This window comes from Periophthalmus magnuspinnatus, chromosome 15, assembly GCF_009829125.3.
Source record: "Periophthalmus magnuspinnatus isolate fPerMag1 chromosome 15, fPerMag1.2.pri, whole genome shotgun sequence".
Taxonomy (NCBI): Eukaryota; Metazoa; Chordata; class Actinopteri; order Gobiiformes; family Gobiidae; genus Periophthalmus; species Periophthalmus magnuspinnatus.
Genome location: NC_047140.1, coordinates 24303829 through 24319649, shown reverse-complemented (window position 1 = coordinate 24319649; position 15821 = coordinate 24303829). Strand labels below are relative to the sequence as shown.

The 15821-nt window shown below is 38.3% G+C and overlaps 1 protein-coding gene across 1 annotated transcript; it reads right to left on the bottom strand.

Moving 5' to 3' along the window:
- Nucleotides 1-128: 128 nt before the first annotated feature.
- Nucleotides 129-15235, bottom strand: mertka (c-mer proto-oncogene tyrosine kinase a). Its single transcript, XM_033979784.2, has 19 exons — nucleotides 15053-15235; nucleotides 13726-14041; nucleotides 13356-13456; nucleotides 13105-13275; nucleotides 10271-10357; nucleotides 10067-10182; nucleotides 9498-9687; nucleotides 8385-8530; nucleotides 4859-4994; nucleotides 4180-4330; nucleotides 3225-3313; nucleotides 3057-3152; nucleotides 2886-2966; nucleotides 2704-2796; nucleotides 2478-2596; nucleotides 2286-2395; nucleotides 1815-1974; nucleotides 1573-1709; nucleotides 129-1132 (listed from the first exon to the last, which is right to left on the bottom strand). Exons 1-19 carry the CDS (start codon nucleotides 15138-15140, stop codon nucleotides 682-684), a joined length of 2838 nt encoding a protein of 945 aa, XP_033835675.1. The 5' UTR covers nucleotides 15141-15235; the 3' UTR covers nucleotides 129-681.
- Between the last annotated feature and the right edge of the window lie 586 nt (nucleotides 15236-15821).

Here is a 15821-nt window from a genome sequence, read left to right as displayed (position 1 = left end):
GATGCTTAAAAATGGGCGGACAACATAGCATTATCATTGTTTATTAGAATAATTTAGTGTTCCTGTTTTGATCTCCTCCCAGTTTTAATTGCCTGAATAAATTAAACAAAAAACACCACGCTCAGCTATGAATGTTAATGTAGCAAAATATACCACTTTAATAATCCTCTAGTCATAAATCATTTCTTTTAAATACATCTGAGACTTACTACTAAACAATAAGTACAAATATATATTTACAATGCATTATGTAAGTAAACAATTCACAGTTTAGTGCACCTCAAGCTTATTGAAAATGTGCAGCCATTCACTCATTTATAAAACTAAAATATGATAGCAACACTGGCCACAGGAAAAAGTGATACACTGCTTTCATGAAACAAAACAGAATACTGTGCAAAAGGTTAATAGTGAATAAAAATTGGGTCAACATTCTGAACATTCTGCAAAACAAACAGCAGATATAGAGGTATCTGAAGGAATTTAGTCAAACAGAACCAAATTATTGAGGTCATGGAATAGAACCTTTTTAACTCAACTCACTATGTATTTTCCATTTGAGATTTAACTAGTGCCCTGTCTAAGGGGTCAGACATTTTTATTTGTAAGAGAAAGGAATAATTTGAATTAATCAAATAATTTAATTTGCATTGTTCAGTATATGTACATGTTATCTGATCCTCACAATAGGGAGGAAGTGTCACTTGTGCTGGGGTTCCGCACCTCACTCTGTCCACTGACTTGACTTGCAGTGTCATTTGATAAAAGTGGAGAGTTTACTCCTGGGAGTCTTAGGGAAGGGTCAGATGAGATGACCACCACATATCTGTCCTCACAATCCTCCTCATCATCCCCCAAACTCCCATGAATGTCTGCTGTGACGACTGCACTCTCTGCTGCTGCCCTCTGGTGGTGACTACATGAGGGGGAAGAGTTGAAGGCTGCATGGTCCACATTAAAATCCACACTGTCTGGGTCTTCTTCAGGGAAACTTGTGTTAATGTAAATGATGTCCTCTTTGCTGGAGGCATCTGGGAGTTTCTCAGCGAGTTTCTCCAACATTTCTCTTAGTTGAGTAAAGACGGGACGATCCTGTGGGTCAGTCCTCCAGCACATGTACATGATTTCATACCTGAAAGAAAAAGGACTGGTTACATTTAGTTGTAGTAATTTGACAGAATAGTTTCAGCCAGGGAGGAGTACTTTATTTTATGCCCTCAATTATATATAGTGGCTGTTATGGGAAGTAAACTGGGGGCTTTGAATATTAGGTCTGACTAAACTTCAAAATTAGGGCTACTTTAAATCAAAATGTAAATTCTGTTGAATTCAATATATTTTTATATAGCCCACAATAACAACAGCAATCGACAGGGGACTTTGTAAAATTGTTGATTCAAAATCCCACGGTAACCCATGTTAAAAAATAAAATAAAACAATGACAAAAGCAGGTTGCCAGAAGAAGGAGCTATTGAGCTAGTTAAGAGGCTCATAGAGCTTGTACCTAGAGAATAACCTTCAGGCTTTGTAAAAACACTATCATTTTATGTAAACAAGAAGTAACCACTTACAGTTCATCCAAACAGTCTGGTGGCTGCTTTAGTCTGTGTCCTTCAAGAAGATGGTCGTAAATCTCGTGGTTTTGGATGCCAGGATAAGGTGTCATGCCTCTCGTAGCAATCTCCCACATTGTAACACCAAATGCCCACTGATAAACATTATAAACAATGAAAGACGACACAGTACATTTTGGCCACTACATGATGTAACTTTTTAAAAACACTATAACAATTGAAACAAAATATTTTCTTACCACATCACTCTTTACAGTAAAAACTCTGTCAGCCAGACTTTCCACAGCAATCCATTTGACAGGCATTTTGGCAATTCTACCCTGTCTGTAGTAGTCTCCACTGTATATTTTTTTAGACAGGCCAAAGTCTGCAACACACACGGTCATGTCATCACGCAACCTGCAAGAAAAAGAAACAAAAATAGGTTAAAAACAGTTTCTAAGACATATAAATAGGTTAAAAACATACATCAGACATATATTGAGTTTTAATAAGTATAGATTTTACCAATATATGTAATTTAACAGTATTGCTTATTATGTGCAAAATTAAGTTAGAGAAATTTTCCCCATAAAGTTGAAATATGTATCTGATGCATTCCTCTCAAAATTACATTTATATACACTAGAATTCATATTCAAGTTTCTAAGTTATTTCATGATATATAGCCACTCACTGACTCAGTTGCTAAACAATTATGAAAGTCATACATGCAGTTTCTTGCAGCCAGATCCCGATGTAGAAAGTTGCGATTACTGAGGTATTCCATTCCCAAAGAAATGTCAACCATAAACTTCAACAAAGTCTGAGTGGGCAAATACTGCACATAAAAACAAAGGAAAGATAATGTATTTTCTTTGATTTTTAAAACAACAGTGATCGATAATGGGTCAGTTTTTCACCATTGCACTCTCTCCCAGACGTGAGCGAAGCAAAAAGCTGTGCAGATCTCCGTATTTCATGAAAGGCAATATGACCATGGGCTTGGGAAAGTTTCCTGGGCCCATTTCTAAGCAAACACCTGGAGTAGGGAAAGCAAACTGACTGTGACAGAGCCCAAATACGAGGAGACAGGGACACTTTAACATTTCAGGCAACAGTACTAATTTCAGTGAAGTCAGAAAGTACCTAGCAATCTAATGACATTTGGGTGGTTGAAGTCTTTCATACAGGCGGCTTCATTTAGGAATTCCTCTATCTCCCTTTGAGAGAAACTGTCCACTGTTTAAAAAGAGAAGTATTTAATTTATGGCATTCTTGATTATATTACCGAAAACAAGTTACAGATAAAGTTGATTTTGAAGACTTACATTTCATAGTCTTCACAGCGACCTTTTCAGATGTTCCATCAGGTTGTTTAAACTGCCCTTCTACCACAGAGCCAAATTCACCTAAAATAACAAACAAATAGTATAAAATAGTAATTGTTCTCCTTGTTGGTCTACATTATTTTCATTTCTACTTTAAAACAATCCACTCACCTTCTCCAAGTATTTTTCCTATGGACAGCAGGTTTCTTGTGACCATTACATCCTGTAGTTTGGCCTGAAGTTGATCACTGATGCCGAGATTACTCACTGGAAAAGAGTTATATTAAAAAAATTGACTTTGACTTTAAAAAGATTGCAAAATAATGCTGTGTGACTTACATGTGATTCCTACTGCAGATCGATTATAAGACCTCTGCGGATTGTAAAGTATGACAGGTTCTACCTTTTCTCTGTCTCCAAGCAGTTTCCTGCAAGAGGTAAAAGGGTTAATAAACAGATAATATTCTTACAAATCATGTCGAACTGTGACACTATGACACAAAATATTCAGGCAATAATAAGTACAATAAACTCTATATTTAACAAACAAAAGTCATGACTTGGTAGAAGAAATACATATATAAAGTATTGAAATTTAATTTAATTTGATTATTGTGGGACAACTTGTATTGAATTTCAGATTTATGGAGGCTTTATAAAGAATGTATTAATCTAATACCCACGTTATATTCTTATTTGATTACAATCCTGAATGGTAAGGGTGACTCAGAGTTCACTAAGACCACCTGATATAAATAAAACCTGGATACTGTGCAGCTGCAATAGCAATAACACAGGCCTCACTCAGGTGCACAGGGTGATTAAGAGGAAGCAGAGGAAGTTTATGACCAAACCAGGAAACATTAAGTCGTCATGAACTCCAAGTCATTACAAAACGTTACTCAGCATCCCTATGGACCATTACGGATTAAATATAATTTTGTTGACTATTTTTTACTACTACTATTCACTCAATTTTACTACATTTGTATTTCTATTTTACTGGTGTCCACTATGTAACTTTTCTAATAGAGTTTCCACCACCTGCTTGTCTCTATAAAGATTACATTGCTTTGCCAAAAATGTTACATGCTTATTGTTTAAGAAATCCCTTGAAAAATTTGCAGGCAGGTAGCAGACCCCAACCAGAAAAATTACACAGTGCTTAGCCATGCTGCATTCACCACATAATTTTAGCTCAGATTATACAGTAATCAAAAGTTCAGTCATAAGAATGGACTAATGTTTGGTTTTGCACAAATAATCAGATGTGTGATATTAAGCAATGCATTACCAGAGCCAAGATCCAGGGGTCCTGTTGCGTACACAGATGCCAACCCAAAGCACCACCAACAGCAGGCAGATCCCACATGCCACTCCCAAAACTACATACACCAAATCCGAGACAGCAGTGTCAGGGCTAGATGACGGAAAGGGCACAGACTCTGAAAGAAAAATTATTCAGGGGAAATATAAAGTTAAGCAGATGTTTTATGTTTTATACAGTCTTAAAAAACAAGTCTACATCTGGACAAAACTGGGCTCAAAACCAGGATCAAACCAATGCACCCTCAGAACTACCTGATAAAAAACATCTTTCAGACTGTCCTTATCAGGTTCATATAAACATTCATACTGATGAGACCATAATCTGTTTTTAATAAATAAAATGTCACTGGTCTCAAAATTAAAGTGTTTTTCTTCTCTTTTTATGTTTGGCCACCCATATGTGTACCTTCCAAGCACCTGCCTTCAGAGTAGTGAAGTAGCACCTGTCCAGCGACTTCTAAACCGTAACTATAAAGAACTAAATAGATCATATGTCAAATGTATTCTGCAAAAGCTCAAGCCCTAGCACCACAGTTTGAGAACCACTAGCTTATAGAAACCATGTTATTACTTTTTTTCAAAGCTCTTCCTTTTATACAGCTAACAGTTTCCAGATGTGTAGATAAATCCATAGAGACACTCACTGTCCTCTGGCACAAAGATCCAGACGGGTGGGCTGATCATGCCGCTCCCAGCCTGAGTGCACGCAGACACCTCCACACTGTAGGTAGAGTTAAAGTCCTGCAATGGCACCGAGACTGAGGTGGTGTAGCTGTGGATCTGAAACACACAAAAAAAACATTTTGAAGATGGGTTTTGTGAAATGGGTTAACTTTGCTTTGAAGTCATTAAAATAGACAGTTAAAGGTAATGGTTGGACAGACCATTGATATGTTTACTCTAATTGTTAACTTATACGATACTATATACGTGACTACACTGCATTTTATCTGCTTTTGTGGTGCTTTAACTTCAACAGATTTTTTTGTTTTCTGGGGTACTTTATTCCTAGCAGTTACACTAGCAGTTAGGTGGAAACTACAAGTACTAGTCCAGTGGTATTAGCTGCAATGGAAGAAGTAACGATAGCAGCAAGTTTATTCAATTGAAATAATCTGCCAAATCTAGTACATTCTATCCCAGTAAGTGTTTTTTAGTAAGTTCTAAGAATGTGTAACCGCGTAAATAAGCAGATTTGGGTACTTTTCCTGTGCCGAATTTTGCAAACTGGAACATTTTGTCCATTTGTGCAACATCTTAGATCTCACTGACTGCATGCACCTTTTCCTTATTTTTACTTCAAAAACTACATAAATTGCCATTTACAGTAAACCTCAGATATGATCCCATAGATGCCTAATTAGAGGTTATTAAAAGAGGAAGGCACATTTCCTGCATAAGCCCAATGTACAAACTGGAGCAGACATGTGACAGACTCCTTGTCCTATATTTCACAACATAGTTACATTGGCTATGTATTCTGCTGACAGACGAAGAAAGTTGACCTTGTGATTAACTTGTTTCCTACGCTCCCTACATGTTTGTGGTACAACATGTGGTAAAGCTATTTGCACAAATATATCCAATTCTGGGATATCATGTCACTAACTTCTTCACACTGCACACAGGCAATAGTGACTCAATGAAATATTCACATGTTTTTAATAGTCAGAATTAAATGCTCATGAGTAGGGCTGTGTAATGAATCTAATCTAATCAAGATCCAAGAATTTCTGATTGTCAATAATATCTTTGGGTATTTTAATCAAGAGGTCTACAGCCAGTCCTCTTCCAGTAAAAGCATGTGGTCTGAAGCAGAGTTCAGGACTTCACATAAATAATTTGGACTATTTCTTGTGTTGAATGATCATAAATACAAGTCTGTCGTGTTTATGTTTATGAAATTTATATTCAAAGCTATTATCATATGTTTTAAATAATAACATTTCAAATCAACTAGAAAACTAAGATGGGGAAAAAGGCAATAGTTCAGTAAAGACTGGTAATTTCAGGGCTAAAATTATCCAAATGATTCTAAAGAAGGTGTATTAAGTTTAAAAACACAGTGGAGCACTTCCTGTATTGCCACATCACACCACAACATGCAACAGAATGTTTTCTGTTTGAGAGAAGAACTCACACCTAAATATGCAAGATTTGTGTGTTAAACATGTGTGAATGAAACAAAAGACTACATTGGGTATGTTTTTGATGACGAAACAACATTATAACATATATCAGGAAATGGAGTAATATGGGCCCTTTAAAGAATATACAATTAAAATAATGTGTGACTGTGTGTTAATATGCACAAAAGTAAAGTGAGTAATAATAAAACTATTCAAATACTGTAATGTTGCAGGCTCAAAACGTTTCTGTTTAGCTGTGCATATGACTGAAACTGTCATGGGGCCTGCATTATCTGTCCTCCTGTGCTCTCTCCCCCTCCCCTACCTGTCTGCTTGGAGCTGGGCGGAGTTCCTCACTCCTCCCGAGCACACCTGGAGCGCATCAGCACAATTACCTCCACCTGCTGCCGAGTATTTGAGGGCTCGGCAGAAGACACTTGGAGCCAGACCGTCCGTGTGTCAATGTGAATGCTCCAGCTTAGTTTTTGCATTTTGTTACCTGTCTGCCTGTTATTCATTGGATTTTTTGCCACCTTCCAGATTCCTGCTCTCACTCCTTCCTGCTCCTGCCTCTGCGCTCCAGCTACGTATAGTCCACCCTTCTGCCTTGCCTCCTGTCCCGTCTTGGTCTCCGGCTTGCTTTCCGTCTCCGGCCCTGGCTCCTGCTCTCTGGATTACTCCTGCTGGGTCTTCCCTGGTCCTGTCCCTGGTCCCGTCGTGCTCCGGCCCTGGCTGTCTCCGTGCCCGCTCCGGACAACCCCTGCTTGGCTTGCCCTGGTCTCGTCCTGATCCTGTCCTCGTTCCGGTCCTGGTTTTCCCGTTCTTGCTCTGCACTAAGCCCGTCTGGTCTGCCTCCTACTCTCTGCTCCCCGTGTGTGTGTTAAACCAACTATTAAACTGTTTTAGCACAAACTGTAAATAAACACTGTCAACTTGCCCCGAGTCTGCACTCCTTGGTCTGCACCCGCACTAACCGTTATGACAGAAACTTATTTATTCTGCACTTTTCTCTAATGTTAATTTTATGATTACCATTTTTTGTTTTGTTGCATTGTGATTTTAATGTCTTTCTTATTCTTTAAAGCACTTTGAATTACTTTGTGTACGAATTGTGCTATACAAATAAACTTGCCTTGCCTAATGTCAACCTCTGAGCAATGCAAACAAATATTTAACACAGTTGTACACATGCCATTATTTCTCTCATCCATTCATCTCCACAGTGCAGTGACTCAGGGCCGCATACCATAGTTACAAAAACACAGGTCTGCTTTTCACACCGTCAGCTTCCTTTGCTTTTGACACAGACGGGAAGCCACACTATTGTATGACAAATCGCTATCGCAATAATGGAGCGAGTGACTGTAGCGCTTATAGTGACCGGGGAGCCAATCTAAAAAATGTGCTTCTCACCAGGGACTAGGCGAAAGTGAAAAAGATAAAGTTTTGACCTCTTGTAAAAGGCAGAATCCCAAATATGTGTGAATCAGTGTCAAAGGTGTATCACACTTTTGATAATATTATCAGTTAAAGACCATTCTAGAAAGACAGTGATCAGACAAAACTAAGATATTACTACTGCCTCTCAAAAATTCACCTTCACATGCAATAAACATACCTTGATGTCAAAACCAGCAATAGCCCCCATGTCCCTTTACTCTTTCTTCCTTGCACAATTTTTGGTATTAACCTCTGCACACTAAGGACACACCATAAGATCATTAGTTTTAGACGTGCACTGATCCAGTCTTCTAACTCTCACATATATCTATCTATCTATCTATCTATCTATCTATATATATATATATATATATATATATATATATATATATATATATAACATATATCACTGATGCAGTACCTCTTTTGTCCAGGACTGACCCATGAAAGTAAAAGGTCATCTAGACAATGCTTTTGAAATCAAGACGTTTCGGTTGCAATTTGGAAGAACCTGTTAATCTGAAAGTAGCTCCCCTGACTTAAGCAATTATATTATTATTATATAGATTAGTGGCATCATAACAGTGAACCAATTACTTACCATACTCTTCTGTCCTCCATGTCTAATAATGATATTGTAGCCATTTAGGACTCCATTTATTTTGTCATCTGGTGGGGGCTTCCATTTTATCACCAGCAATGACTCATTTAGGTGAACAGTAACATTTCTGGGATACACAGAGGGCACTAGAAAAAGGGGAACATTTGATAATTTAAATATATAAGGAAGACACAAATATACAAATTATAGCATTCAACTGAGAAAAAAAAATCCTTTGATTACATTGTGGTATGTGGTCCTTTCCTGGCACAAGTATAAACACTTTAACTAGACTATCCCATGTGGTCACTATAGGAAGGAAGCTCCTCCACCCTACTTTGTGTTTTCCTATGCGCTACATTCGGAAAACAATTGTGGATATGACGACTGGTACAAGAGGTCTAACTGAGGCTGCTTTGTAAATTCCAGTAATAACATAACTCCACTGTCTCCATAGACAGACAAAGATTTTGGAAACAGGGACGTAAATATAGATAATGATATGTTTCTTGCAAAAGGGAAACAGCCCCAGTCAAGTGTACAGTGAGCGCTACAAAGAAAAAAAAAAGAAAAAAATATGCAAGTATTTGAAAAACTTACAAATAGGCAGACATTTTTTCCAGACTTTTGGATATACTCATTTAGCAAAAGTTATTTGTGGAAAATATTGAATAAACATTTCAATAACTGTGATGTAAACTGTACACAACAAATACTTCTGGAAATAAAAATACAAAATTGAATTGTAGTATAAAAAGTATTTGTTATATTGTATTGCGACTTCAAACTCTTTATTAGCATTAACAGTATCTAACATAAGTGTAAATAGGGCTGCAACCAATTATTATTTCAGTGGCCAACAAGATTTTTATTTATTTTTTTCTGTTGGTCAACTAGTCAAACGATGTTTTCTATTGCACATTGAGATTTTTAAATACCAGATTAAAGTAATAAAATATGATTTAAGCCTTATTGATTGACCATATTTACCAATAAAGTGTATTGATGCAAATCACAAATTGTTTATTTTATTTTTTTATATTTTGTCTGTAATTAAATTGCAGTCCTCATTGCTAATGACTACTTCTCCACTCTCTAGCATGCACTCAGTACCTCCTTCAGTAGTGTTGCTCTGAATCCACATATTGACTGTGGAGGGTCCCAGTTCGTTGCTACAGGAAACGCTCATGTTGTACCACGTCATGGCCTGGAGTCCTGGGACCTCACTCTCAAACGGTGGCACGGACACATTCACAAAGCGAGTGGTCATGACTTCCCCTTTCCTACGGCTTATTTCTCTTACCTAAGAACAAGGAAATACAAATCACATTTAAAGAAGTAAATATAGATCAAATGTAATAATTATCATTTGTCATATAAATAAACATATTTTCTGTGGGGAGAATGAAACAAAAAGCCACAAAAGTAATGAGGGAGTATTGAAACAATTATGGGAAATGGCATCCCAAATATGCCAAAAAAGACAGGCCAATACTCAGTGTTTTCAAGTATTTCAAGTATTCCACCAATTTCCACATTGTACTAAAATATCACAGTCCTTTGATACCACTGTCCCATTATTACTGCTTTTGTTGTTTATCAAATTGTACATTGTTTCACCTGACATAGATTGTTTTGTAGCAGAAAAAATAAAGATGGAATTGGTGAAAAATGTGACTTACTCTTATGAGGCATTTAGTGAGAGGAGAGTAGCCATCGTGCCCAGGAGTCCAGCTGAGTCTTAACTTATTGGACTGCCTCTCCATCACTGTGATGTTGGACACAGGTCGGGGGAGTGCTATAGAAACAGCAGGAAAAGCTTTGTCAATTAACTTCACATTGAGGCCATATGGAGCCGTAAATCCAAAGGAATGTCAATGTTTCACCTTTTATATGGATGTTTGCCTCTCTGGATGTAGTGACACCCTTTTTGTTGTAGGCTTCACAACTGAACTGGGTGAATCTGTCAACACCTGGAAATAGACAAAAAAAAAGTGCATTTTGTAATAAATCTATTTAAATAGTCTTTTTTTTTTTTTTTTTTTTTTTGAAAAGTGCACTTGCGACTGAAAAAGAATAATAGTTATATAGAATAAATGTAGAAAGTTGTCATTTCCAAAAGAAAATGTAATTTCCAACATATTCTTAAAGTGAATTTGTTTTTCCGCCTGAACAATCCTGTCTCTCAACCAGGCACAGATCTATGCACAAGACAGGAACAGCTGCCTCATAATGACCTCATTGTCCACATCTCTTTTTTTCAGATGTTGGAAACTCAAAGTGGACCACAACAAGCCTGTCGGTAATGGCTGGGACCAATCTGTGATGTTTTGTTTACATTCTTTGGATATTTATGACATAACTAGAGTAATGAACAAATAATACAGTCTTTCAAAGCTACATGGGAGATATAGTGTGGTCTGTCTGAGACATTGCATAATGCATACCATATGATTGTGGAGAAGCTGTAAAAATTAAATACACACAAGCTGGTGTTTGAAATGCCTCCCCAACAGATGTGTGAGTGGAAACTATACAAGTCTGGCACTTAAGTGTTTGGATCTGCCAACTGAGTTTGAATAAAATATACTTGAAATCTAACTTTCAATATCTATCTAACTTCTAGTAAAATACCTAAAAAAACATATTGCCATTATGGTTGAGGAACTGTGTTCAAGATTTATGTTTAACATAATGTGTTAGTAATCAGTAACACAAAGTAAATTACCCCAGATAAGTGGTTTCCTTTAAAGACCCACAAGGCAGTGAACTCAAATAAAGGTTCATTACTGATTTAAAAAAAAAAAAAAAAAAGAAAAGGGAAATAAAAATAAGGTTGTGTCCTTTGCTCACTTCTTGAAGTAACAAAAACCAAAACAGGAAAGACGAATTATGTTGTAAACTGTAAATTCTTGTTACTGTAAAATGCCCTGCAGCCTGAATTCTAAAATTCTGGAGTCTGTAATTACGAGGTTTGGAAAAGCTCCAGTGAACCAACGCGTTTGTGCAGTAAATGTCGGCAGGAATTATTCTTTGCTAGGTTAGAACGCAGAACTGTAGACCAGTCAAATGTTTGTTCGGCTGAAGAGTTTGCATGCACACTGACCAATCACAGGGCAGCGATGTGGTTTGAGCAGAAACTAGCGCTGAACAAACCAAAACAAACATGGCGATGCCCATAGACATACCTATTTTAGCAGAAATATGGACTATTTTGTGAGTACAAAAAAATTTGCAGGGGGAAGTGCTTTTTGCATTTGTGAACAGTTAAGACGCATGTGCTTTTTTCTCAACTAGATGTAATGAAAATTTGTTTTTTCATCTTGTTTCACTGTTGTGATACTTCAACCAATCAATGTGAAGTATTTGTTGGAATATTTCAGTCATTGCCTTTGAACCATTTCAGTGAGAGCCATCCCAGATTGATGTGTAGAACACAGTTCAGAGGTCTACACATATCAATCTGGCGAGAGCCAGGTTAATATATTGCTATTCCTGTATTTTTTAACATTCCCACTGTTTAGTTAAGAAAGTATACTTTAAGGAATTATGTAAGAAATGCACGATCTGTAACTACACCAGTCTAATCATATCGTGCATTTTTCTAGTGTGTTGTAAAAGACGCTTTACTATTTACCCAAAGACTGGCTTTACTGTGGTGCCAATGTTGAAATCATGCACTCAGCTCTGGTAGCCTGCACCCAGTCCCCCTCCTTGCTGGCCTGTGTGGGATGTCCCATCAATGAGGCCTTTGTCCCCCGATCCAACCCCCTGAGCACGCTCCCAGTGCTGCCCCTGTCCCCACACTAGCCCAGGCCTGACGCATGGCACTAAACCTTTAACCCATGAGCTCCAAACTGTTTCACTGCACATTGCTGAGGGAGGAGAGCTTTGCCTGTGGTGGTTTGAAAGTGACAAATGAAAGCAAATATAGGACTAAAATTTATCTGTCCAAAAATAACAGCTGGCTTTTGAAGTTTATAGTGGGTTGCCGGTGTGCAGAGAATCAGGGGCACTAACCACTCTGACACAAAATCTTAAGTTAACTTAAGTAATCTTAGATTAACATTTATACCCTAATGTATTCACAGTACACAGTACTGACCTTAGTTGGCCAGCAAAGCAGAAAAGTTACAGACGTCTTTAGCAACAAGACACCTTTCAACTCCAATAAACAGTCATCTCAAGTAGAAGTACACAAAGGCATTACTTGAGTATTTACCCATGCAATAACGAGTTTAAAAGTTGTGCAACAAAGCTTTGTGACCATGGGTGACCTTATGTGAGTTCATGAGGCCATAAATGATAAATTACATTGTAGTAAGCAGTGGCTACATGATGAGGCAGCACAGGCAGGCAGAATGGAAACCACCAAAAAATCCTATAGCCAAGGTAAATACGTCTGGACAACCAAGAGAAAAACTGTGGGATCTTGTAGTAAAGTATTAAATGTCAGTATCTTAATTAGCGATGTTTTACAGTTTCCATGCTTTATTTCATTAGCAGCATAAAAGTCACTTGAAACCCATAAAAAATAGCAACAAAGGCAGGGGAAATTACTTGTGACTAAAAGCACATATAGAACCCTCTAAAAATGACTTTTTTGTCTACTTCAACAGGGTCATAACAATTTTTGGAATAAATATAGTTTAGGCCATATTAAAACTTGAATTCAGAGTCCAGAATATCTGAGAAGAACCCAAGGCTTTTGTGGGTTTACCTGACACAGAGTAGCTGCTGGGGGAGTTGTGGAAGTTGCTGTCAGGAGACCCGTCCCGGAGCCAGCGGATCTGCACTGGATCAGGAGGTCCCACTGCCTCACAGGACAGGGTGAATGGAGCATTTCTTGTCACATTTCTGTCCTCTGGCTGCTGTATGAATGTGGGCAAACCTAAAGACCGTTAAGACGCATATTTAAAATCAGCCTAAATAATATACTACATATATTGTATTTTATATATCTATCCTTACCTTCCACTTCAATGAAGATTGGCTGTGATTCGACCAGTGAATTCATTATACTCAGTCTGCATCGATATTCACCAGCGTCTGCTCTCTGCACTTGCTGTATTCTACAAAACAAAATCAGTGATGATATCAAAACATAAAATATTTTGCTCTTAGCTCTTGGTGGCCGACCTTTTGGTTTGGGGTTAACAGTTTTACCACTTGCCCACTGTAGATACTTATGCAACAGCTGCTTAATACATGTATTGTAAGTATAAGTATATATACTTACAATACATGTTTACAATACTGGAATTTCCCCACTGTGGGACTAATAAAGGCATATTTTATCTTATTGCAGCTATTACAGATCAATGCATGGCGTGTTGTTTACTTGATGGTGGAGAGCAGAGTGGTGACTCCGTCTGTGACCGCCTGCAGGTCGTTGTTGACCAGGTGTGAGTTTGAGACCAGCTCCTGTCCATTCTTGATCCAGTTGATGGTGGGCTCTAATCGGGGGTCTGGAACTTCGATGGAGCAGTTGAACATGGCCTCATGCCCCTCGGAGAGGCGGATGGAGCCCACAGTGGGTCTGAAATGCAGCCTTCGCAGCTCCTCTGGGGTCAGGTACACCTGAGAGGCCTGTCCAGCTCGCACAAGAGGCTCTGACATCCTGGTGAGGCGGTGAAAGCGCCTCACTGAGGGGCGGCCTGGGCCAAACAGGGAAGTGAAAAGTTACACTGTCATATATAGCCATGTGCGTCACTGGTGGTCATTCTATTATTCTGCCATTCTGTGTTATATGGCCATACTTCTTATGCTGCTCTACTAAGCAATAAAATGTCACCTACTGTAGTATAAACATGGTCTTTTGAGAAAAGGTTGACAGAAGCAAGGTTCCCAATCTGTGCCTCTCTGACCATCGTCACTCACTCACTCACCAAACTCACACAGAAGTAATGTGGATGGATTTTTTGCTCAAAGAAACACAAACAAGATTGCCTCCCCTGGCCCAAACTCTGGTCAAACAACTGACCTTATGGGTGAACGGCCTAACCACTGAACCAGAGCCACTGTCTTCCATGTATCTCAATCAAACACAACAATTATTATTACGTCCAAGGACTCAATCAATTTTTTCCCCTGTTTTTTTTTCTTCCTTGTCTATTTTCTGACACAATCTTGAGATCATTGAAGAATTCGGTACTACTTTTTTAACAAATGATCCAACAATAATGAAATTGTGTTTAATAGAAAACATTTTTAGACTGAACTGTTCAGTCCCACAGTCCCACTGTAGGCCAACATTCTCAACATTCTTCACTTCTGTTGACAGGGGTCACTTAAAACAGAGATGGAGAGGGCAGAGGCAGAAGCGTTTAAGATGGCAACCTCTACAAATCAAAATGAGCAGTATATTGAAATAAATGAATCTAGTCAAGACCAAGAAATAAAGTATGCAATCGGAAAAAATGAAAACATGCTGGAATTAAATTACAAGAAGCCAAAAAAAGCTTAACATTATACTTTTTTGACAGCATCAACGACTTTGATGGTTTGTTCCTGTAAGCAGCAGCTCTTCTGGAGTCTATAAATCTCTCAAAAGTTTCCATAAGAAAAAACCATTAAGTTTGATGTAATTAACTCCAGCAGCAGCGGACACAAACCCTGTCCAGAGGAATGCGCCTTAAACTGGGAGAGGAGAAAGAAAACAAACTTACCATTGGTCGCACAAGTGCCCAGGAGAATGGCTACTAACGCGGTGTGAAGGAGAAGCGTGAAACGGGTCGTAACAGGCAGCTGTGCCATGACCAGACTCAGCACGCTGCGTCCAGAGCTCTGTATCCAGCCACAGTCCAGATGATCAGATGAGTTTCAAACAATAAACTTTGATTTCAGATTTCAGAGTGAGAACAAACGAGACCAGACGTAACCACTCCTCCGACAGTGACGACCAGCGACCTCCCTCACAGACTCGCTCCAGTGTTGACCAAAGATCAGTCTCACTACCGCTCCTGCTCTCCAGGGAGAGGAAGAAAAAAAAACATTTACACGTCACGCGACACGAGGTTCCCACGAAGGTGGGACTGTCCGAGAACAAAATGAAGATTTACTGCTGTGTATTACTATACTCTGGCTTGCAGACAAATATGTTTAAGTGTTTTTCAGGCAACTACGGTAGTCTTAGTTTATTCTAGATTACACTTGCACCAAAAAACCCTTAGTCTAAATCTCCCTTACCTTCACGATACGAGACAGTTCAATTCGTGTCACAAAAGGCAAACGGATCAGTTCATTTAACTTTAACTTCAACTTTATTTTTATGACATTCCATCTCACACTGCTGGAGTGCCCGGGTTACCGCTGATGCCCAAATGCTGCCCCCTTGTGGCTAATTGTAGTGGCAAGTTATTTAAAATGAATGGCAATATCAATATCAATAAAATCCCCTTCCACATTTTGATCATTTTCTCACAAATTATTTATTTA

Bases quoted from the DNA above. Each gene is read 5' to 3' on its own strand.
- mertka (XM_033979784.2), bottom strand. From the start codon at position 15,140: ATGGCACAGCTGCCTGTTACGACCCGTTTCACGCTTCTCCTTCACACC. The intron at 13,457-13,725 runs GTAAACAACACG...TTTGTTTTGTAG, and splicing joins ACTCTGCTCTCCACCATCAA to AATACAGCAAGTGCAGAGAG. The intron at 13,276-13,355 runs GTAAGGATAGAT...AACGGTCTTTAG, and splicing joins AATCTTCATTGAAGTGGAAG to GTTTGCCCACATTCATACAG.